Below are 26,000 nucleotides of genomic sequence, written 5' to 3' on the forward strand. Positions count from 1 at the left end.
TTACTGTTTGGTCTGTAGCTGTACAATGGTATTGCAAAGAGAAGATGCTGACAGGTCGTGTTCTGCACCTATTGGCAGTGCCACTGTTTCATATTCAAATGACAAATATCCTGGCAAAGCTGGGTAACTTTTACTAGATATTTCCTTTTTTTTTTTTAGACATCTTTTTATGCCTCTTTGGAGCAGCCTTAAGCCTCTGAATTTCTCCAGTGGCACTGAAAGGATCAAATGGCCCCTTGCAGTAAGTACCACAAAGCTGTCCTTCCTTCCCCACCACAAACACTTCAGGTCATTCCTTCAGGGATGCACAGTACATTTCAGAACATTGTTGTTTGCTTTTGCAAGAATATGATGTACCATTGCTTTCCACTTTCAAGTTTTGCTTTCTTTCTGTAACAAATTACCCCAAATCCCACATTTTTAACATTTGCTGTACTAACTAGTACCAAAATAGAATTGTTTTAATCACTACTATTCATGACATTCCAAAACTTCAAATACTCTCAAGACCATGGAGGGAACGGAGCAATAGCAACTGCTTCAAATACTTTCAAGACCAAGTGGAAGGGGGCAATGGCGAAAGCAGTTAGTCTGGTTTGCCAAAGTGCCAGAGCCAAATGTTGCAGCCTCCAGCGATGGGACCTACTGCACTGCAGAAACCGGTCACCTCCTCTGCCTCACCGGAGGTGATCCAGTAACACTTCTGGCATTACCTGCAAGTTTCACACCAGCAGAAAGCATGAGTTTTTACTTAGTGGGGAATTTCCATGCATGTAAAGAAGTAGGTTGGTTTGTTGTTTGGTTTTGGTTTCTTTGGTTGGCTTTTTTTTTCCTGTGGAAGAAGCCAAGGAAGTTTCCCATCCAAAAGGAAACTGAAATTTAATTTTTAAATTACCAAGACAAGGGCTCTGAAGGAAGGTTCTGGCAAGAAATTCTATTTTTCTGCGGAACTTTGCCCAGCATCCATTGAAGAGTGGACAAACATGATGCATTCATGCAAGAGCTGTCATTGTGCATCACTGGATCAGTGTTTCTGCCTGCAGAACCCTTGGACTCTGACTGCTCTCCTTCTTCCTCTCTCTTCTTCACACTCTCTACTTAGTTCTTTGTATACTGGTAACTTTGCAACTCCAGCATGAACTTCAAAGGGTGTACAAAAGAAGAATGGTGGTCAAGAGAAGATGCATGAAATCCTGCAGGGAAGTAGCTTCTTGCAGAGAACACTTCCAACCATGCTGTCCCCATGGGGAAAGCTCCCAGGTACCCAGCTGAAAAAGCCATTGTTGTCCCATCTATGACTGAGTTCCCAGGGAGATGTCACTGCCAGGCTAACAAGCATTGAAGACGTTCTCTCTTTGTAACCAGGACTGTGAGATGTGACAGCTGTTCTGCCACAACACTTGCATCTATTCAGGGACTGGAATGGGAAAAGCTGCTCTGAGGCTTTCCATAAGGGCACAATGCTAAAGGCTGCCGAATGCCATGATTTCTGGCACTGAACAACTCTTCCAGGACCCTGCTCATAAAGTATTTCTCACTGAATTTAAGTATGTGCTTATGCATTCGGATGAACCAAAGCCTGTTGAATCAAAGGAGCTACTGAGAGCAGAGTAGCAGCTCTTCAAAATAATGACCTTTTTTTTTCTTTTTTTTCTCCCCCCTGTTATTTGTTCCCAAGTCCTTATCTTGTTTACAACAAAGAATGAACAAAATTCCTTTCCCAAGGCTGGACAGTCCTGGAGTATATCCACACCAAACAGGGACAAAAATAAGCTTGATTTTAGGCATATTAAATAAGAAAATGCCTCTTACTCTCTTCACCTCTTTCTCCCCCTTTTGTCTTTTTCATTCCTCTGTACACAATAAACCTAATGTTTTATGGCCTTATCCAAAGTCTGTTGAATTTGATGGAATGCTTTGTGTTGGCTTGGATGGGGCCTGGAGCAGACCAGAGTATGGCAATATCTTTATACGGTTTTCTCATCTACTGCCTAGAGAAAGGAATATTAAAGTACCAGTCCAGCCCCCAGGAACTGTCAATATTCATTCTGCTTTGTTACTAAACTTAAAATTACTGTTTTCTCTCTGAACTTTCTTTAGGAACATAAAATCTGTGGAGGCTGAAGAGGTTTCCAATTTCTAGCTCATTTTTATATAACCTTCAAACCATAATTGCTTCAGAAGCACATCACACACAAAGGTAAGTACACAAACAGTAGTTTCCAAACATCATAACAAACCATCTTCAAAATGAACATCCCAAAACAGAAGCCCCACATGGCTGCAAGTTTGCTGCTGGTGATTTAATCCCTGTGAGGGCACAGCCTAACACCGGAGCTGGCAAGGGCTGCACAAGTGAGAGGCAGCACCAACCACTGCCAGGGCAGTGCCCTGGCCTCTTCCCCAATAAATCCAGCTGAATAAGTACAAGGCTTTGGTGAGTCAGAGGAATGCAAAATGCCCTTATGCCCTTTTATTTCTATTTCACATGAATGAGCTAGCACATTTTTGCCACCAAGGCCCTGACTCAGCTGCCACTGCCGTCTCACAAGGGACTGACCCCACTGGGGAGTTGCTTTGGAGTGCATTTTCACAGTGGGACAAGCTCCTGGTCTCTGTGCCACCCAAGTCCCACTGATGGATGCACTGCACTGTCTGACAGTATTTTTCCAAGTCCTTAAGTGCTACCTCGAGCATGGCACACCTCTATTACACAAAACCGAGTCAACGAGAGGCTCTATGAGCTCAGGTCCCATTCCCATACTACAAGCAGAGGGGTTACAATGGTTCTGATTCATGTATATATTGTCGCAGTACTCAATACACACTTTGAAATCTTAAAGCAGATTGTGACTTGTCATCTAAAACTAAAAGATACCAATACAGACACATCATGTGCTTTTGCAAAATGACAGAAAAACTGTTCTTTTCATATTACCTCAATGCAAACATGACTGCATTTTGCTTTTGAATAGCTACTGCTCTAAGAGACATATTATCATCAGGTAAATTAACTTGCTACCCATATTTAGTCATTATAAATAAAAGAAGCAGACCAACCTGCATAGGTATTTGTTTTTCTTCTTTTGGAGTTTGCATGCTTCATACAGAACGAGTAGGTTTCAAATCTCACTGAACATTCTATGTGAATTAACCAGATTCTCGAGGAATGTGGAAAGGAAAATAATGAAAAGTACAGCTTTTCATTTGAACATATGCAGCTCTTTTCATGCAGGGTTTTCATTTTGGGTTTTGTTTTTTTTTTCTTTTTTAAATTACACTTTGCATTAAAGAACACAGCCAGTGTAAACACAGTCTGTAACACTTAGAAAACAGTGCAAATTTTGTAAGTTTCTGGGAGGAGGTTGAAATACAGAGATTTATAATGGAGGTAAAATCACTTTCTTGGTATATTAAACACCTATATGTTCAGAACTTAACTTCACAAAAGAGCAAGTTAGAGTTTGATACTGTGTAATAATATCTTTTCTAGATTTCCATTTTCAGTGTTAGTGCCAAGGCATAATAATGCTAGGAAAAAATCAAGAGAACAATTATTATTTAGAACCTAATAAAAATCTTACAGACAATAATTGGTGTAAAGAGGGCACAGACTGAAGAACAAGGGAAAGAAGCAATGGAAAAATTCCGACCTCTATGAATTATTGCACATTTGAGATCATTCTCATAGTCCTTGGGCCAATTCTGGATACTTTTAAGTCTCAGGTCAGTGTTTGTTTCCATTTGGCTGTAGGGTGCAATTTAGGAACCATATCAAGGATTTACTGAACTTGTTTGATGAAACCACAGGCAGCTGAGTGCAGAGTGCTAACTTTTACTCATGCAATCAAAGAGAACAATGCTAAAAACACTGGAATACAGGCAAGGTTGCCTGCCATAAAAATATTTTTGGGAACTTGATACAGCAGATCTTATTGAGACAAAACTCTCATGTCTACTGTGTTTCCATTAAAGCTGTGCCAAAACCTGCAAAACTGGCTTCTGTCTTCATTATTTAGAGCTTTTGCCTTGAATACTCTCTATGGTCTGACTCTGCAACCTTTAATCAACTGAGTTCGGACATCTCCATGAGACATACTGGTAAAAAGAAAACTCAACTCGCTGACAGTAATGCCTGATGCTGAGTATGTGTATAACACTTCTCATCCACAGGCAGCAAGAATGTCTCCCATGAAAAGTAAACGACAGTGCCCTATTTGACTGATGGGAACATTCATGTAAGGGAGAGATGCAAGACCTTACCAGCTGCTTAAAAAGATCACTTTTCTCTCATTGCACAGACAGCAGAAACGTTCCTGCTCCAGCTGTATTTAAAAGGTACATAAACTGACAGGTAGATAAACACAGAGAGAGAACTCTCTCCAGTGATTATCACTGAAATTGAAGTCATACTACCAATAAACCTGAATAATTCAACATTTTGTCTCTGAATATTGCTGTGATAATTATTTTCTATTGCTGATGTTCTCACAAAAAAAGTTAATTTCAAACTGTAACTACTGATACTGGAAAAAAAATCCTATGTAAAATTACATTGCCTTTGCTACAAATCTTAAAAGAGCTCAAGACATCTTAAGAAATTTCAGATTAATGAACTGACTGACAGATAATTTTTTACTTAAATTGTTAAAAAAAGGCATTAAAAATCTGCAAAAAATCGTGAAATACTCTATAATCAACAGAAAAAGTGTTTTAAATCCTCCTAAACATCCTCCAATACACTAGTAAGTTGTTAAATAAAACCACATTGCTAACCATTGACTAGGAATACAACATGCCTCAGTTATAAAATGAAGAGATGCTGTTGTGAGCAGGTGATTTATTCTGCAGTAACTGTTACTATGCACTTTACTGATAAAGCTTCATCTGCATTGTTTCAGCTGGTCATCTTCTAAAATGCATTTGCGAGATAATGTTACTGGGAGGTTTCCTCCCCCTTCCTTTTGGGAATGATTCATCCCTTGCGGTCTGTGCAGGAGAGAATCCTTTTCGTTACATGATTAGAATTTCAAACTGTACTGAAGTCTTTATGAAGAACCCAAGAACTTCTGTGTATTTTGAATACTATTACTTAAATATGTGCGGATGTTGGAGATCATACACAGTAACCTTTTATCCATCCCTGATTGTAAACCTACTGTAAAATGATGGGTTGTGGTTTTTCTACCCCCCCCCCCCCCCTTTTGAAAGAAGCAATAAAACTGTACATTAAAAGACAGGAAGGACATCACCGAGTTACAAAAGAATGCCCCCTTTGTCATAATCTGTAAATGTAAACAAAAAAGTTCAAGTAGAAAAGCAAACAAGTGTGCCGCTGCTTCGAGTGTTTTCTAACCCCATGGGGTTAGGGCAAAGTTCTTTAAAAATGTGTCTTCATGGTGGTCATGAAGCATCTCAAGAGTTCTGATCTTCACTACCAAATATCACTGGTGAAGCTAAGCTCCTTTGCTGATAAAGGTAGCAATGGGTTGTTCCTGTGCAACTCCTGGGGATCCTTCATGGCAGTGTTAAGAGGTAGCTGTCCATTTAGCAGTGTCAAAGGTATGTTACAGTACGTGTGATGGTTGCTTATGGAAGCTATTGGCAATGTTGCTGCTGACACATCATATTCATATCCTCTGCAGTAATGTCTCATATGCACAGAGTCTGCTTGATGGCAATCAGTTAAATCAGCCCGTGATTCTACTAATGTGGCAGAAGTGCCTGTGACGGCAAGAGAGGGTACAGTCTGGAGGTCTCCAAAAAGGCCCTGCTCTGCAGAATCCAGGACCTGATGTCGAGACACCACCTCCTTTTTCTTCCCTGGCATTTCAAAGACTAGGCGCTTCCAAAACTTAGAGTTCAGTTTGCTGCTTTTTGGTCCTTTCCACTTGACCACTGAGAGAAGTTTGATGGTGTGCTTTAAAGATTCCACTTCGTGATAATTCACTTTCCCTTTTAATTCAGTACACTCAATCAAAATAACTTTGATTTCTCCACTGACTAGCATATTATGAAGTCTGTTTTCCATCTCAAATATACTCCATCCTCTCCTGAGAACATAGTCTGGAGTTAACACGATAATGAGTCTTCTGCTTTGTTCAACACATCTTGTGAGATCTTCAATGTAGGCTACAAATTATAGAAAGAGAGAAAGAGTAAAGAATAAAGAAGTCTATTGTATCAAAACATCAGGCTTGCAATCAAGTATAACAAAATCCTACAGCTTACTATTCCATACCATTTAAGACAAGGGGCATTTCACAATATACTCCAACAAAAATAGAATTGTGTATCAGAACTATTTCTATTTATGAAGTACATCTAGAAAACTCCTAAATAGCACCCTTTTCATCACAACAGAATGACATTTACATAATATCCTAACAGTGTAGATGTATTAGTGATCAAAAATACACAGTTCACTTACTGGAAAAATATAGGTCAAGATCAATGTAGTGCTTGTGTAAATTTTAACATTAACTCTGGTTACTATCAACATTGCATTGAGGGAAGCACACTCTGGGAAGCAGTTCTTGTGTGTCAGATGCAAGGACATGTGGGTGCTGGAGGGTGTATGAACCGTAACTTGCAAGAGTCAGAAAGAAAACAACCCTCATCGCATGCAGAAATTGTGCTGTTCCATAGAAGCATCATGGTAGTAGCTCTTTTCTCCTTAGGTATTGACCACAAAAGTACAATAACATTCTTTGTGGCCCAATGGTCTGCTTTAATATCACAAACCTGTGCTTCTATGTACCCCATGGTATTAACAGAAACTTCACAAGTGACAGGAACAAATGGAAAACTTAAACATATTGGAGGTATTTATTTGTTGAGACATCAGTGACAAAGAAAGTAGTATTCTTCTTTTATTCATGTGTGCCAAATAGTTGCAAATGATCGCTGTAAGTAGAAATGCGAGCCCCATCAGTAGCTCCATGATGTCAGCTTACTGAACTACAAAATACTCTTGAAGTTGGACTTGGATGCCTGAGTTTCACTTGACCCAGGGATGGTAGGGAAGAGAAGCCAATTACACTTGTCTGCCATGGAACAGGATGGGAAAGAGATCTACTTACAGACCTGACCCGAAACCCATTCAAATGAACAGACTTCAACAAATTTCAATGGGTTTTGGGTCAAGACCACAAAAATGAAATCACTTGGAAAAACCCCACTAAGGTCAGAAAAGTGTTCACTGGTTGCACAACGTTATGACTGCAAGCTTAGAGACAGGATACAGGGTTTTTAAAACTACATGAACCTCTTGACCATGCTACTCAGAATGTGCTGCCTGACGACAGAAGAGAAGCATGTGTTATAAATGAAGACTTGGACACAAGAGCTGCACAGAACAGATCTTTACTCAGCACAGGGCAGGGCCTCTCTTACACACACTGCCCTCTAGCAGGAACAACAATTACAAATAACATCATTAATCAACATCTGTGACTCATTTTTATAGTCCCAGGCACCATACCACAGCATGCTTATTCACACCACTTCCAGTAAAGTAAATAGCTACAAAATAGAAACATTCTGAAATAGCTTATTTTCATGAGACTGAAGGCATAGTTAGCACCGAATCTGCCTTTACCGATGTTTTATTTCACCACTTAGCAGCAAGAAGAATCTCTTTCACAAACGGAAAAAAGAGGCAATTGCAAACATCCCACAGACACACAAAAATTTAAGACATACGCGTACATTACAAATGTCTATGCAACAATCCTGACTTTTAGTTAATGTTTTATGACTCTTTAATCATGCAGCATTTACAGTTTGTTTGTTGGTTTTTTTTTTCCTTAAAATATTTCATGAGGAAAACCCCCACAATGCTCTGTGTAAAATAGTTACTCATTAATGAAAAAAAATTCAACATTAAAATCCATGGGAGAGGCAGCGGAAAGGGGAGAGAATCAGCAACAATGAGAAAATGATAAGCAGAACTGGTGAAACAAAACTTAAGGAAAGGTAGAAATGTTCAATACAATGGAAAGAGATTATCCCAATGTATCAACAGCTCAGACTCTTCATTTTCTTCCTTTCTTTCTGCTCCCAAAAAGAAAGAATTTAGGTGGGAAGCTTCATCATTAGAGGTTGAATCTGCAAGATACAGTAAAACAACAAACTATCATGCATCTTTCCTGAGACATATTCATCCCTCCTTCAAAAAAGCTCAGAACACTGCTATGTGCAAGTCAATTCTCTGCAGGACACAGTACTGGTCAGTATCACATATCCAGGTTAGTGCTAAGCACAGCCATACACATCCTATATGCATCCACTTAAATAACCCAACAAAACAGTCACTCCACTTTCATCTCTTCAAATATCTAGCAGCAATAATTTCAATAGCAACAACCCAGCAATAATCCATTATACCATCTCAATCAAAAACTCACCAGACTTCACCTTAGTCAAACAGGGAGTAAGGTGGGAAGAAGACAGGAAAAGTTCCCTATTTTCTCAGATGGATACTTCTCCCCTCTGTGCCTTTCCTGTATTTTGGAATGTCCACCTTACTGCATATTACAACAAGTTAGAGCTCTCTCTACAGGCAACTCAACAGACACCTTTGCAAATGACCACCCGATGCTCCTCCAAATTCCAAGTTTGCAGCTGGTTCACTGACAGACATGGCTAATGTATAGGGGTTCTGTTAGTGCACTGAGGATAAAATACACTGTGTTACAGGAAACTGGAAACTCAAATGAAAAGGCAAACACATTTTCCAGCCATCTGGTCCAGAAGTATTTAGTACTCAGTAACTTCAGTTTAACTGCTAAGGCTTAGATTACTGGTAAAGGTAGGTGACAACTTCCCTGGTGTACGTGGTTCCATCGGGTGCATTCTACAGCATGTCCAATATGCACAACTTAAGCATTTCTTCAAGGAAAAGCATGGGGGGACATATTCCTGTCTGCGGCAATTTCAGCTTTATTTTTTCCAGTGACTGGAAAAGTCAAGACTGACTGCATAAACCTGGGGGTTGCTAAATCACCCCCTCTCCTTTTACTTCAGAGTTTGAGACTGCTCAAAATACAGCAGGTCCGGTTGTCTGCCTTAAGTGCTTAGTCCATTCAAAGGTATTAAATCCAAACAATCTATATTGGAATGTAGGATGCAGAAAGGGTTGTTTTCACCTTTCCAGTGAGCTAAGCAGTAACTGTCAGGCAATGGCTCTGTTTCAAGAAAAAAAACTGAGCAAGGATTTCAGGAATGACAACACCAACTAGGATTAACTGTAAGATTCCAGGACAACGTATTTCCATCAGATAAATGTCATTTTGCTGAAAACTCACTTTTGCTGCAGGAGGTGTCAACTTCAATGACATTTCATTGTAAGGGGAGAAAAAAAGAGTCTTGACAAATCAGTATGGAATTATTAATTTTTCATTCCCAAAGATCATATTTTACCATAAACTAGAATGTAAAAACAAAATGTCAGCATTAGTGTTAACCCACCTGGTTTTATCGAAAAATAACATTTTAAATTTTGACCCTTTTTTCCCCATTGAAACACTGTTTTGCGATAATGCACAAAAAAGGTTTTCAAACTGTTAACAGCCCCCATAGGTCAAAAAAATTAGAATTATGAGTAGTTCTATCAGTAACGTACATCATGTCCTAGGCAGGGCCCAGGAGGGAATGGACAACAAGAACTTTTAGACCCATAAACATAGTTCATGAATGGTGGCCCTTTAGTAGTGAAGACAGATCCCCTGACAGCAAATACGTGCTCACCAAACACTTTCAACATGTGACGATGCTAAAATGTAGTTTGAAACACTGAAGAAGTCCAAGACATGCATCCCATTTGCAATTAAATCATGCATAACTTCTTCCTGAATCTTGAATGAGCTCCACTAACCACAGGCTGGAAGGAAACCCAGACACCCTAATATGCAGGCAGACTAAGAGCAAGGAAACTAATGAACACCATGGACACAGAGTTGCTCACACAAAGAAACGACTGACTAACCAGACTCAGATGATTTGCAGAAGCAGTGGATGGAGAAACATCAGAAATCATATAAAGTCCTATGGATGCTTTTGGGAAGCATGGTTGCACCACAAGAACCAAAGAGTACCATCGACCCCATACTCACTGGTTCCTGGCACCAGCCTTTTTGTGTTTGGCAACTATCAGTTGAGAAAGTTATTTACAGAAGAATAATTCAGTGCTGGTTTCCTAACCAAATGGTTCCCAAGCCCTAACTGATTATTTTATTATAACAAAAAAGGACAGCATGTCTTGCTTTTACAATTTCTTAAATATCTGTTGCTTCTGTTAGCTCACGCCAGAACAGCAATGCAGCTGGAATGCTGAAGCACAGAGTGATGGCCCCTCCCAGAGAGAACCCACTCCCACTATAAGCTAAGGGACAGCTAATGAATTCAACATGAAGGAACAAATAGTGCAGCTCAGCATGATGCACTGTCCTCTCAGCATACCACTGCCTTAAGTGTTGCCAGACTTGTGTTTGACATGGCAAAGGAAAGAGGGATTAAGGAGAAGGAAAAGATGGTGGCTCTGGGGATGTCTCCTGGCAGACTGAAGTGTCTCAAGTGGGTAATTTTGGTGAAATTGTTTTGGTGACAGATGTTGGAATCAAGATGCTGGATATTTAGAATCCAAGATTCATAGACTCATACAGGTTATAAGGGGCTCTGGAGGTCTCCAGGTCAGTATCCTACCCAAAGCAGGAGTAGCTAAAATTGCTAAGGGCCTTGTCCAGTACAATTTTGAACATCTCCAGGGTTGGAGGTTTATTCTCAGTGTCTCTGGGTTCTGTTCCAGTGTCTGACCAGCCCCATGTTGAGGAAAATTTTCCAAATGTTTAAATGGAATTTTCAGTGTTGCAGCTGGTACCTGTGGCCTCTTGTCAACAACTGTGCACCTCTGAGAAGAGTCTGTCTTCATCTTTGTGCTTTCCACTGGAAATCTTATTATTAAGATTCCTCCTTGGCTTTGTCTCTGTCTTTTCTTCAAAAAATACAGTTCTTTTGGGCTCTTCTTTTATACTGTGTGCTCTAACTCCCTGATCACCTTGATGGTCAGCAGCCAGTCTTTCTGGCTTGTGTTCATATTTGTTCCACTTTCAATTGTCATTCCTTTTTATCCCTGTTACCTTCACCCACGCCTGGCGTGAACTGCAAGATACATATAGAGCAGACAAGCAGGGACTTGTGAAAGGAGTTTGTGGAGCTGGGTACTCTATTCCCATTCCACACGAATGGTGCCTCATACCTAATTAAGGCTCCTTGGGAACCCCAGGCACATAGTCCAACTGGGTTTTCATCATCCAGAAATCCAAGAAGCTGGAATTCACCAGGCAAAACCCACACAGATGGGCAGAGAAAACTACAAAGTGCCAGAACCGCAATATTGACTGTTGGGTGCTTTTTATCACACACCTGAGGTGCTCTCCTCTTGTGCAGACACCCTTTCATTTTTCAGGTAAAAGCAAAGATTTTTATTCTGTCACCGTTGTTCTTTTCAGTGCCTGAACTCTACACCCTGGGCTGAGCTGGAGTGAACTGTTGGTGTTTTTTCAAACCTGTCAAGATCAAATGCACATATACTTTAGAGAGCAGCTAGATGATGCTCTAATAGATTTGTATGGCTGGTATTAAAAATCCAACTTGACAGTTTTGACCTCTTCACTTTCAGAGTTTAAAATAATTTGCAGGAACTATGTGGGAGAATATCTTCCTCTAATGTAGTCCCAAATTTAGAAAAGGTAAGTGCAAACAGATCTTTTTCTCTGCAGACACATCGTCCTTAGCAAGACAGAAAATGGCTCAGGTAAAAACATTACTATTCTTATTTCTCCCCATCCTCATCTATTCAGTCTCCTGAGATCTCCTAAAACTGAATTGAAAAGCTCACAGGGCTTGAGACCACTTGGTCTCAAGGAAAGGGTTTGTTAAAAAAGCCCTGAAAACTAATAGGGTGGAAAAACTGATAACTGAGAAACTTTAATAACAACTGCAACTGTATCTTAGGGATCACAGTCTCCGGGCTGATGCTCAATTATGCTCAGTTGCCTAGGTGGAAAGGTGTATGTACTGTCAGCTTTGACAGAATGAAGAACTCTCACTCCGTTAAGACCAAAGAATATTCTTGAAGAAAGAATAGCTGTTATGGTACCTTCTATTACATACAGCTGAAATCCTGGGTTACAAACTTGGTCTTGCTGCTTACACAGCACACGGCGTGTCATGCCTCCCTGCCATCCTACCCGCTCAGCTTCCATTTTGCATGGCCACGTGGGCTTCTGCAGGAGCAAGTGCAGAGAAGCGGTGGCTGCTTGAGCCCCTTTTGCACCTCACCTGTCTGGGGAGCCAGGTCCACCCATGCTGCGCTCAGGCAGCACCAAGAGTCCTTGCTGGCCACCATGTGGCAGGCACCATCAAGGCCCTTGGAATCCTTCATGGTGGTTTACCCACTAGGACCAAATGCTCCACTGGGATAACATTTCTATCCTGGCAGGGCACAGAAACAAACACCTACTGCAAAACATGACTCAGCCTCATCTGACCTGAACTCGGGATGCCAGAGATCTGCTTCCCAATGGTGCAGAGGAGGTCTCAGACACCACAGCCATCACCTCTGTCCTCCTACAGAGGGACAGCAAGTTACTCCATGGGCATCCCTGCAACAGACCCTTCTCAGCGAAGAGCTGAAATGCAGAGCTCAGATATGCAGTGTGAAGGAGCTCGTTGCTGGGGTGGGTGTCCTGGCTAAGGCACATCTGGTGGTAATCTCTCCCTCGGCTGCACGGAACATGCAGAATCTAACATAGCTTTTTCCCAGAGGTTAGAAATGCACCAAGTGGACAAAAACCTAATCAAACTTGTCCCTGATTTTTCTGAAGCCAGCTTTTTAGTTTGTTCAGAGAAGTGTGCAAGAAAGTTAATGAAATACTATTTAACAAATCTGTTTTCTGCTTGCTCTCAAACCCAAGCAGGAGCCGTATGTATTGCTTCATGCAAGGAGCTAAGCACAATAATACACACCCTCCTGTGGCAGCACCTTAAAATTGCAGAAATTATATGAAATCACCAGGCTTACAAAACACACCTAATTTGCTCTACTAGTGGAATGGCACACATTTAAGTCCCTAAGATATAGAAGGAAACACATCAAAATAGAGAGGTGGAAAGCATCATATTACGCTGAAAGTCACTTATGCCAAAATACAAGGAAATCTACTACATGTGAGAAGAGACTATTTCCTAAAATAAAAAGATAACTGTGATCAAACCCTCATTTTTCTATCAGAATCTACCCTGAAGAGCTATATAATTTGTCATATCTGCCACTTTTTGAGACAGTCACTCTATAATACATTATGTTTACCTCTGAAGTCTCTAGCAGCTCCACAACACATCACACTGTTTTCTTCACTAAGCACTCCAAGACCTTGTAAGACTGGTAAGTTTTAGGCAGAACACAGCCACATTCCGCTTGTCCAGAGCAAATGGAGAGCTTACAAATACAGGCATCTGAGTCTTCCCATCCTTCCTATTCTGTCTCCCTCCCTCTTGCCCCTTCAAAATAAAGTGCCTCCTCCTGTATCTTTTTCAAAGCTAAAGCATGCAAATCACACTCATTTCAGTTCCACATTTTATTCTCCATTGTCATTATATCTGATTAAGCGTTCTTGAAGCTCCACGTGTTAGAATCAGGCCCTTTCATAATACTGAAGAAGTGAGCTTGAGAGGAAAAAGGAGGTATTAAATCCGTGAATGTTCATAAATGAGAAGTGACATTTTCAGGTACCCTACATTTGCAGGAGAGGTTTAATGAATACCCAAAGTGATGACAAGTATTTGCTGAGTGTCTGACTGACAAAAATAGACAAAAATAAAAACTATACTGTCTGGTACAGCAACTGGGAAGAAGAATCCCATTTCAGATTAGCCTGTGCTTTGATACAGTTACCACTGAAGGGCTAGTTTTCAACTCCTTAATTCACTTGTATAATTGCTATGTATAACTCTGCTATATTGCTGGATATGAAGTAACTATTTACAAAGGTTGTGTGATTTTTGACACAGAAAGATCTATTTTCACTTACTAATATCTAAACCTACTTGCTTGTACAGAAGGTGTCTATAAGCCAAGTCTCCATTCTGGAATATGTCACTAAGGGAGTAAACTTCAGACCCTGCAGGGGTAGGGCAAAAAGAGTAAGGGAAGCAGCTCTAACCTAGGAGCTGCAAATGCACAGGATAAATTCAAGCCTCTACACAGGACTTTACATAATCTCTGCCTAGGCTCTGACTCCCCTTTCCCAGTAGTGGAGGATTCAGAGCACTGTTTCTAGCTCCCCCAGATGTCAGAGAAGGAGGCTCCAACTTCTGGAGCAGGCACTGGGGTTTGCAGCAGCAAGGCAGCAGTTTCAAGTCTTTTGGCAGGCAGGTTGCTAACGCAGTCATGTTCAAGTAGTTTCACGTTTGGGGACATCTGCTCCAGTGCGGCCACTGCTTTGTTTTCCTGGTTTTATTTCCTATACAGTAGCATTACACAGAGAGAAGTTCCTATTCTTTTCTAGTAATTTTTCATGGAAGTGATTTACACAGAATTTGATAAAAAACCTTATTTTTCACAAGGGTAGCATTTCAAATAAATGTGATATTATAGCAAACATATTGAGCATTCAAAATCACCATCACTTGTCCAAAAACGAATATGAAAGAAGAGATGCTGTAACTCTAGCTAGAAAGGCATTAACTGTTGGTGCAGCAATCCAAAGGAGTTGCTGCATCTTCAGACAGGGCAGCCAAACTGATTTGAAATGAACAACTGTATTTCATGATCAGCATGGAAAATAACTTTGGATCACTAGGCTGTACAGAGTCCTCTGAAGAATTGGTATCACACATACCAATTATTTACACAATACCAACACTGCTCAGAAACACAACACTTGGTCAAAACTCTAATGAAAACCTTGCACCTCTACCATTAACTGAGAAACTACTGTAGCTATTTACGAGACTTCACAGTTAGGATAAAAACCAGAAGACTATGGGAAAGATGACTTTACCTGTAAAGCTGCTGTAGACAAGCAAATAATTACTGGAAAAAAAGAAAGAATCCAATTTCCAATGATAAAACAGACTAGAAAATCTTTCTTGGAAGTTTCCTGCCTAGCTACCTGTGTCTGATGTAGAGATTTTGGACTACAGTATTGCTTGCAGCACACTGGCCTTCCCTGTAGAAAGGTCCAGCTCCTGCCTCCACTGCAATCAATGGCAGTTCCCTCTGATTTCACTGGTGCAGGAACAAGCTCACACCTAGAGTTCAAATTTGTAGTACTAAAGAAACCTTTCCAGTTCTCACAACAACTTCACAAAGAGAGGTTTCCCCTATCTAGTACTTATCACATAGTCCAGGCCTTCATGACACATCAGAGAGAATTAAAACTGTAAGGTCAGAAATACCTACTTCCACTAGGAATCAGGTCCCTATCCGGAATGAAGAGCTTATATCCGTAGTGCTTTTCTAGAACATCCGGCAGAATTTCAAGTGCAAACTGCTCCTCTTCATTATTATCACAATCTAACGCGTCAGGATCCACTTTGGTGTATGAAAGATATGCATCATATTCCTTGTTGTCTGTAAGAAAACAAATTCATGTTCAGTCTGCTTTTTGCAAGAGCACTAAAAAAAAAACAGGGAAATCATATTATTCTTTGAAATAATCAAGCATTTCCCAACAAAATTATGACTTTTCACAATATATAATCTAGTTTCCTCAGAGAAATTTTTCAGGTCCAGACAAAGGATGTCCTTTCAGTTTTCTTCTGCTCGTTGAGCTAGTTAGTAACTGCTCCATGTGGTTAGTGTACACAGTTCTCATCCGAACAGACCACGGGCAAAACTTTGATATAAATCCTAAAGCTGGAACTTTTCATTTTAATCCTTTACATACTGCTAATGGGAATCTTTCAACCCCATGCCTCAAGAGTGCTGTGATTATGTGGAAGCTTTGAGCCTGGAAAAGTTTCTGAACCTGGAAAGTTTGTAAAGTTGTGAGCAAAAAGAACTTTCTTGCATGAGTAATTGCGAGAAAAGACATGACTTAAATGAATACTGATTATGCAGAAATCAATGCCAAATACAAATAGTCCAAAGCATATATATATATATATTTTATTTTTTTTTTCCCCAGAAAATCTTGTATGTTTTAAAACCAACACCATCATTTTAGAGGTCATTTGGGCCAGGACACTTTAAATACTTGGAGCTGACAATATGAGAGAAAGAGTAAATGGAGCGCAGGGGGAAAATTGCCCCTCCATTCTGCCTGCAGCTCAGGGGTGGAGGCAAAGCCTCATCATAAAGTGGAGGGAGGCAGTGTGTGACAGACCCAGGTAACACCACATGAGGACAGCAAGGCTGCAACACACCGGTTTGGCTAGAAAGGGCGAACACCACCTCCTTCCTCCTCCTCCTGCACTGGACTAGGGCTTGTCTCCAGCTCCCTGCATCTGAAACATGGAGCTAAGAGCTGGCTACTATGCCAGGAACAGAAGTGGCACCACTATTGAGCTTGGGATCCATGCTGGGATCAGACTGTCTTAGTGACATTTCTCTTTGCTCTTCCTCTGCAGTAATGAAAAACAATATATTGAAAAAGTCAACCTTCAGCAATTCAGTCTCCAGGGAAAAGCACAGCTGCCATTATTTACAGACAATGAAAAATCAAACAGTTAATGCTGTGAGGACAAAACTGCATGAATAGAGGATTGCCAAGTACAAATTATCTATGAAGAATAATACCCATGAAAGATAATTAAAGCAGTTAAAAATCCTCAATATGTTCTAACAAAAAGAAAAATAGCTGTTCATAATATAATGCAGGCCTTGATGACCTTGGAATGTGATTGCTTTCTTATAATTCTTGACACAAAGCGAGATCCATGAGGGTCAGGGCTACAAAGCATGTGAAGGCAATTTGGCCAGTGTCACCATAGTTGATGTCCACCTGGCTTGCTGATACCTCCCTGAAATCAACAGCATGCAAAAATAGTAGTTACTGATGGAAAGATGACAGAAGAACAAACAGCAAAGTCAGCTTTGGAGGCCTGTCCAAAACCTGCTACCCTGTCCATAATGAAGCCTGCCAAAACCTTTTAAGAGCAGCCAGCCACCAAGTGATCCGGGCAGAAAACATCCCTGCAAAACCAACCCCAGAGCACTGACATGCCTGGTTATATTGTGTGCAAGTAGTCCCTGAGCTTCCTGCCCCTTCCAGCTGCGTGGGTACAACCGCCTTCTCCAGTCACCTCAATTCACAATACAAATAAGCAAAATATGCACAGAATCAGTTACCGCAGGCTCCTGTGAGTCTATACACTTGTGTTACATCTCTACAGCCTCAACTCCCTCTTCACAAGCTTCACATACACAGGGCATAGCAGAAGGACCTATCCATGCCTCCCACTGCTTGCTCCATGCGCTTTGGGTGCAGCACTGTTTGGAGCCATTTCCTGAATGGCTTTGCTTAATCCTTAGCATTATTCTCTTTAAAAACAATGCTACACACAAGACAGGAAGTGAAAGCATCCAACACTGCTTACATAGGATAATTTCAGAAATAGGAATAAAGCAAATCTGTTAAGTTCCAAATCTTCTGTTTTAAAGAAATACATGTATAAATGGAAGATGACCCTGCAATTGCATCTATGTAGCTGACTGCTCATGGGATCTCTGTACGTTCCCACTTTAGCCTCTGTAAGTAGAAAGAGACATCCCCGATTACACTTGGACTTCAGTAACACTCTGCCTCCATCTTCCATTCTGCAGGATCAGAATGGGAAACAAAGCCACAACAGTACTAAAATCATGCACTGGAAAAATAAAGTTGCTCTCAGAATTAACACGCACACAAATTCTCCCAAGTACTCATGGGGCTTCCCCTAACGCAACTAGAAAATAATCTTGTTTCCTAAATTAAAAGGTGATTGAACCAAGGAAGTTACATGAATAAAAATGTAGCAACTTCACACTGAAAACACAAGATGAATCAAAGCAATCTGGAGGGAGTTACCACTTTGGGTCACTGTTTGTTGGTGTGAACCAGAGAGGTTATGTCGGTACAATCCCAAGGTGTTAGAAGTAAATTACTTCCAAACCCCTTCATTTTCTCCCAGGTATCAGTATGAATACTATGCAGTATTGTCCCATTTGCTTATGGCATGGCCCAGTGACACTTCAGTGAAAAGACTCACTGATTTCAGGGGGCTTTAGGAGAAAGTCTTAGGGCTTTACACTGCTGAGGCTTAGTAGTTTGAACTTAAACTGGCAACAGGTATCTCTTGGTATTCATTTCAATCTACAAGGTTCAGCACTTTGGGTCTATGAAATATTTTCATCGCATATCTTGAGTTTCCTGAGCAACTGCTTACCATCAGCTGCTTCATCTCCTCCAAAGTTCTGTCTGTAGAACAGCATTAACTCTATGTTGTAGCACTTATAGATGGTCACGAGCAAAATAAGCAGAAGAAGGATGGCTCCCAGTCCTCCAGCAAGCTCTATTTTGTAGATCAAATCTAAAATTAGCAAGGAATGAGAAAAAGGTTATGATCTTTCCAAGCTTTATTTGCTCTAACCCACTGTATAATTCCACATAAAACTGCAGCTTCCAATTACAACCCCTGTAACATCAAGGATGCCTACTTTCTTTATTCATTACCAATTACATAACTTTACCCATTTACTCCATCTACTGCCCATGTGAAATCACCATCCAGAATGCATTTGAGGCCGTAATCATAATTCTTCTACAAGAAAATTGTGATTTTACACAGAGGATTAATCAACTTTTAATGAGCTTGTGGAGTTTGAAACTTCTGTATGGCAGAATGCATCAACTGTTGTATGCAGCATGTGAGAATAGATACTCTAAACATATTGTACACCATTTGGAAGGCTGTTGTCCCCCCAAAACCATCAAGCTTTGGTTTTGTATTTGTGAAGTCAGTGGAAGAGCTGATGTGAGCTGTCAAACCAGGACTTCAGCTGCATCACTGGAGAGTGAATTGAGCATCCAGAATGCCCAAGACAACTTGAGAAGTGAGGAGCACACATCAGGCTGTTAAGAGCCACTTTGAGTTGTGATGGCTACTTATAACAGAGTTGTCACATGTTTGTTTAGGACACATTGTAGTTTGATGGGAACTAGTGCTAGTTAAAATTTCCTACTGGGATGCTTTTGTTAGGAAACATCACAGGCAGTCTGCCTCAAAGACCTTCACAAATTCATCCAAACCCAATTACCCATCTTTCACAGCTGGGGAAACAGAGGCATACAGAAGTGAAACAACATGCTCAAGGTCATTCAGCGAACTAATGCCAGAATGGGATAAACAACTTGAATACCAGTCTAGCACTCTACCTGATATAAGACACCAACTTTAAACAGTGCTGCTTTTTAGCCTGGAATGTCCCCTGAACACAGTATTTGGTGTGTTACTTAGCCACAAAAGACAGAAAATAAGAATTTGACAATAGCTACCTCTAACAGCCTATATTAGTTTAGATAAGACATTATGAAGATATTTACTGCTGTGAAAATTACAATGTGCAAATGTAAAAACTGTAATGCAGGCGAGACAGTTTTTGTGATCTTTACACTTCTAAAACTTAGGTCAGAAAAAATTACTGGTATGTCATTTGTGTCATTTTCAAGATAAAAAGCAAATTAGTTGTGTATCTTCTGGGGTTGTTCTTGTCTCTCCATGCCTTGCATTTCAATAATTAACATCAGATGTCAAGCTATTCCCAGTTTACAGCATCTCTGATGTCTCTCTGGTAAGAAGTCATGGACTAATAGATGGAAAAAGTCTATTATAATGGCTATTTAATCTCTCTGAGAACACAGGAAATTCATGGGACTTTTATTACACTGCACGATAAAGTTAGCATGTCGTCTGGGGATAAATGTGGACAAGTGGAGAACAGAGCTGGTTAAAAATCCCTTTTCAGAGAAAAAACTTTTTGTTGTTGTTGCACCAAATCTTTTGTTAGGAAAGTCCCATTTTCTTGCCTACCCCAGCTTTTAGTCTCTGGATCTGATTCATGCCTCAAGTGGTCCTTGCTGAGGTCAACAGGGAAGGCAGCACACCCAGCATTAGGAAAGGAGCTGAATCTGGGCTTTGTGTTATGATAGTGACTGAAAATTAGTAAATAATATATTCTGATAGTTTCTAATTAGAATAATGTAGGACTTAGCCACAGTCTATCACAGAGGATTATGGTCTTTATAATAGCAAGTCTCATTAGCACCCAATAAATGAGGCACAAATACATTTTAGAATGTTCTTCATCATTTAGAACTACATCAGTATCAAAAAAAACCCAACCAAAATCAGTTTCCTGCATGTCTTGAATAAAGGCAGCCTCCCTGAAATAAATGGTGAACCATCATCATTTTTACTTTTATCTAAATTCACTGCTTCTTTCCACTGAAAGTACAGATTGATTTTTGATTTTATTTTGCAGTTCCCGATATGTTATTCACGCTCCAGGACACTGTATTATAGACTATGTAGACTTATAAGACTGGACAGTTTTCAAACTTGTTTGAAGGGAATCCTGAACAACTAAGGAACAAGGGGGTGTATATTGAGTTCCATGTAATTTGAGCACCAAACATGCTAGGAGAGCATGGAGGAAAGGAAGCAAATTAAGGAAGCTCAGGATTGTCCAGAACTTACTTTTGGAGTACTTGAAAGAAATATCAGTGTGGTGTTGAATTTAGTCAGTAAAGAAGAATGTGATAGCAGGCAGTGTATTCATGTCTCAGAGCCATGCCTGGTTCTGTCTTTGCATTGGTACCCTTGGGTGTTTAAGCTGGATTTGGTTGTTTTTCAGTAAAAGAAAAAACAAATAGAAACCCCAATATCCTAAGTGATGCTGTATGTTCTGGGGCTACCACTATGCTGGTGCTGCACAGACAGCACTCCTCTATTCTCTAAAAGCATGTGTGAGGACAATACCACTAATACAGCAGAAGACTTCAACAAATTTTACCTTAAATGTTTGAAAAGTTCCTTTTTCTTTCTTAAAGCAAAGCATGTGCTTAAAAATAACCACCCGATGTCAAGACAAGAACTAACTCTAGAAAATCTCGTACTTATAGCTATAAATTCAAGTTGGGGTTTATTCCTGTTTCTTTATCCATGCCTTCCTAGCAGGACTCATGACTTATGCTAGCTTGTTTACACCTGATGTACTGCAATCACACCTTTGAACAGGGGGCAGACATAACTGGCAGCACTGTGACAACCTGGAGACAAAACGGAGCTGCAAGTACCTCTTGCCGAACAGGGATAACATAACCCTCAGCGTGCAAGACTTTAGAGGAGGGGGATTTCCCTGGCTGAAAGGTATGTGCTTCTTCTTCACCTTTCCTAAGCATCACAGCATCTGGAAAGCTGTAGCATATGACAAGAGAAATCCACAATGCCTTCCTTGACACACAGAGAGGATGCTGGTCAAAAGCTGTATACCAGTCTTGCCCTAAATCTTGTCACAGGTCAGTAAATACAGCAGTATTTCCTGGCTCATGAATATTTTACAGTCCAATCCAAGCTGTAGGATAAGAAGTATTTAAATAAAGTCGCAGGAAGGCAAAGTTTGGTCAAGTATTTGTAAGAGTTTCATAAATAACAGACAGGACAGTGGGACATGCAGTCAAAGGACATAGTGAAAATACTGTGGTTATTTTAAATGACAGTTTAATAGCTTGAAAATCAATTATTGAGAATGCCTGAGAGGAATATAAGCTTTCTACAGCCGCAGTGTAGAGATAAATGAAATAGTAGCTGAGAAGTGAACCTTTCCACCTCCAAATTCTGTATTCAGCAGTGCTTCTTCCATAATTTCAGCGAAGCTCTGAAATATCCGATCTTCTTGTTATAAATAAACCTAACCTGTTATTCTAATATATGCAACACAGCTAACATTTAACAGTGCCAACACAGATACGCTTACTATCAGTTGTATATTTATGAGGTTCAGTGGATGGAAAGGTAGAATGCTTTTTGCACTTAAGAGGCTAATCCTTCATCATGATGACCAGATTCCTTAATTTAAGTTGTGACATCCTGTCAGTTTAGATGTTGAATACACATTTGTGTGTGTTCCAAACCCCAGCTGTGGGCCCTTGTTTCTCAGAGCTGATTGTACCTTCTGTATAGTGTTTTATCCTTATGCCTTAGTGTAAAATATAACCTACGTTACACCCTTCTTTCTGGGAGGACATAAAACTCTCACATATAGAGAAAACTGTGCAAGTAGGACTTGATTCATAGAATCATAGATAGCTTGGGTTGGAAGGGACCTTCAAAGGTCATCTAGTCGTCCCCCCTCGGCATTGCAATGAGCAGGGACATTTCAACTAGATGGGGTTGCCCAGAACCACATCCAGTCCAGCCTTAAATGTCTCCAGGGATGGTGCACCTACCACCTCTCTGGGCAACCTGTGCCAGTGTTTTATCACCCTCATTGTAAAGACTGATTTCGACAAGACTGCGTACTGTATTTTCACACACATAACCTGTGGGTCACATGAAAAATAGCAAAAAAAGAGGACACTGACCCAAAAGTTTCCTCTCCCTAGTAGCCCTTTTTTTTGTCCTAATACCAGCCCACCCTCACCTTTCATTTTATATAGATTCTAGCCATGAAACACAGCACCTAGAATCCAGCATGGCTGTAGGTAAACAAATGACTACGGAATTTTTCCAGAACCGCAGTGCCCTATCTAGAGAGGCCTTGGCTGCTCTTCCTGATCTTCCACCTGGGTCCTAATTCATCTGTCCCACGGTGATGATGTCAATCTGCAGCATGCTCAAGAACTAACAGTATATTTAAATCTTTTCTAAATGGCAACACTTTTGTGGGATTTTGCTGCAACGTGATGATGGGGAGCGCTGGCTTTTTTAACTGATGTTAACACTGCAATACACAATCTGCCGAGAAACACATCCTTTGCCTTAGTGGTCTGGAAGTGTACAAAGAACTGGAACAGCATGAGGTGTGCCTCATGAAAATATTTCTTCTCTTCTGGGAAGTTAATTTAGAGCTAAGAATAATAACAGAGATCTGGACAACGTCTTCTTTAGTCCATCTCCTGTGCTGATGGCTCTGTGGTTTCACGTTACATCTTTATCCCAAGTGGTTACATCCCTTTGCTTTCCCAACAGTTAACTGTCTTACTGCTTTTGTACTACCTAATACATTGTATCTTAGAGAGATCACTATCAAATTTAAATGTCACCCTACTTACAAACAGGAGAGGTGACCGAACAAACAATATAAAAACTGTAATGAGATACTGTTACACTCTTTATAATAATGACTTCTACAACCAGCAGAGCATAGTAGTACCTTTCAATTTGGAACTTTCAAATTCAAATGGTTTCTTTTCTGCTATGTATAACTTGTCAGTAGTGGTATTCCCAATTCCAGGTACAACACCAAGCGAAGCAACCATAATAGGGTAATCCTCCGCTGATTTGTAGTTCCCACTGCAATGTTTTCATTCCCGATGCAGTTAGAAATCAAAAAGCATGCTAAGTGTTTGAAGCTTTAAATTCAAACAGCAAAGCCAGGAAGTGGAGAAGCATAATAATATCTGACCTCATTGTTAAGGCACCTATTCTAAGAAATGAGTATTTTAACTCCATCACACAATTACCTCTGGTCTAGTCAGTCAAATATAGGTCCAATTTATAGGTTGCTTAGATAAAAATACTTCTGCTGATTATAGTGGTGTTTTATGGGTGACTGTATTAAAATCATAGAATCATAGAATAATTAGGGTTGGAAAGGACCTTAAGATCATCTAGTTCCAAGTATTCCAGGCAAGTGCATTACCTGCAAGGCTGCTTCACTAGAAACTAAAGAACAAATCACAGTTTTTTTTCACAAGTGGCAAACTGAAGCTGTAACACAAAGATATTTCAGCTACAAGTAGGACCACAGGAGCCCAGCCTGGCTCAGGAAGGTCAGCAGGATGTTTGCTGCTGGCTGAGCGGTTGCTGCTGAGGCAGACGAGAGTACAGATAATGAAATAAAGAGAATTACCTTTCTTGCGCAGAAGAACACTAGCATGTTTCCGTCCGTTTCTGTTTTCCACATGACAAGTATAGTTAGCCAGGTCTGCCTCCTCTACAGCATCAAAGATCAATGTCAGTTCAACTTCTTTTTCTCCAAGATGTTCTCTGAGGAGTCTGAAAGGAAGGATACAGCCTTTGCTTAAATGAATTAATATGAATAGAAGTTTCCCCAAGGAATCATGATTTCTCTGCACAAGATGCACAGAGTTCCTGGCCTCCTTCATTCTGGAGATGGACTTAAAAGAAGGCTCAAGTTGGCTGACAGAGACTTCACAGAGGCACCTTTCATGACAACCAAAAGCCTTTTTCTCCTGCCATGTCTGTAGCAAGGAGCTGAATCAAGTGCAGGAACAGTGGCTATGAGTGCAATGGCTGCATGTGCCCCGTTTACCTCAGCTCCACCAGAAGTACATGCTAAAAACAATGTTTCTTTCAAAAGAAGCAATAAATACTCACTTTCCAAATAACTAAATATGCACTACTAAGCTATTGCTGAGCAAATTATAACGCGGTATTTTAACGGCTGGGTACTGTGATGCATTTTAATGCAGTCTGGAAAACCAATGAAAGGAGCTGTGCAATTTTCCTCTATTTTGGGGTGCTAGATCATGACTTTAAAAGGGATCAGTGTCAAGAACTAGAATTGCCTGCTCCTTTGAGAGGACAGGGAAGATATAAAAAATCCCCACAAAGAGAATAGAAAGTTCTAGCAGGCTTTCAGGCCAGAGGTACAGTCTTTTTATGTCATTGTTCTAATGCACACATCAAAAAGGATGCAAAGTAAATGCAAGTGTTTTCCGATGCTGGCATAGTCTAAAAATACAGTGGCCTATTCTCTCAAAAGACTTATCAGTTGCTCAAGAAAAGTTTCTGGTCCTTTGAACAAGGAAATGTAACATCAAGTAAAATCTACCAGATTCATTTGATCCTGTTAGTGTACTGCTGCATAATGTGCAAGGGCGTAGACATAAAACGTGTGATGCCACTGCAGTCACCTGTGAACTCACCATTGCACGTGGTATGTCAGTGAGTCTTTTCTCTGAAAAGGTAAGTGCACAGCACTAAGAAAGCAGTAGGATCTGGGTACAGCAATATTTTCTCTGGAGACTGAAGGGAGGCAATTGGCCACACAGTGATTAACCAGAGTGTTGATTGCACTGGATGGAAACTACTCCCAGAGAGTTTAAAATCTTTCAATAACAAATGCCAAACTTCTCTATTATAAACCAAAGTTGTTTTGCGTCTTCCAATGCACACACACATTTTCTTATGTACATAATTTCATATAACAAACATGGAACTCCAAATCTGAAAACAAATCACAAGTGAAGCATGAGGGCATTGCATCAGATAATCAAAAATGCAAGATTGACTGCTGTAAACTACGTATTTACAGTAAAATTTCATACAGGATATCCCCTTTATAGGCTTGGGTGATCTGGCAAAACTCCAAACAGGTACTAGAGCATCCACAATTCAGCCTCTTTCATTATGAATGTGTAACTTGCAAAAAAGCAAGTGAAAAACATTAGCTTAAGAACAGGTGTATGCGTTGCATTTGGAAACTTGAAATGCGTCCTTTTCTTTTTTTTTTTTTCAAATTCAATGCCATTTATTGTGTATTTTTGCATTTTTTTTTATTCTGGCCCTAAGCCCAAGTGCTGAAAATAAAGCAAAGAAGGTTGAATTTGCATCATTTCTGGACAGAAAAGAAACCTCCCAAGAGAGCCTGATCTGTTTGCAGACTCAAATCAGTCTAAATCACTGGGGGTCAGATAAATCAATTCTCATTTACCTATTAATAGTCTCTATCTATATACAGTAAAATATTTTAATCTAAGGAAAGTCTT

General features: G+C 40.2%; 1 protein-coding gene across 14 annotated transcripts in view; it reads right to left on the reverse strand.

Annotated features, from left to right (window-relative positions):
• Positions 1–2,125: 2,125 nt before the first annotated feature.
• The window catches only part of IL1RAPL2 (interleukin 1 receptor accessory protein like 2), a 388,687-nt gene continuing 364,812 nt past the window's right edge, over positions 2,126–26,000 (reverse strand). For 13 of the 14 annotated variants that reach the window (XM_062613304.1, XM_062613301.1, XM_062613307.1 and 10 more), the window contains 4 exons: positions 24,119–24,264; positions 18,433–18,576; positions 15,467–15,637; positions 2,126–6,132 (listed from right to left, as the gene is read on the reverse strand). In XM_062613304.1, the coding sequence (XP_062469288.1) occupies positions 5,435–6,132; positions 15,467–15,637; positions 18,433–18,576; positions 24,119–24,264 (1,159 nt within the window). In that variant the 3' untranslated portion in view covers positions 2,126–5,434. The remainder of the gene's footprint in view (positions 6,133–15,466; positions 15,638–18,432; positions 18,577–24,118; positions 24,265–26,000) is intronic. The other variant, XM_062613311.1, reaches the window with a different exon arrangement.

The sequence above is a fragment of the Pezoporus occidentalis genome, unplaced genomic scaffold, assembly GCF_034315485.1.
Source record: "Pezoporus occidentalis ecotype Australia unplaced genomic scaffold, CSIRO_AGI_Poc_V1 ctg165, whole genome shotgun sequence".
In the NCBI taxonomy this organism is placed as follows: Eukaryota; Metazoa; Chordata; class Aves; order Psittaciformes; family Psittacidae; genus Pezoporus; species Pezoporus occidentalis.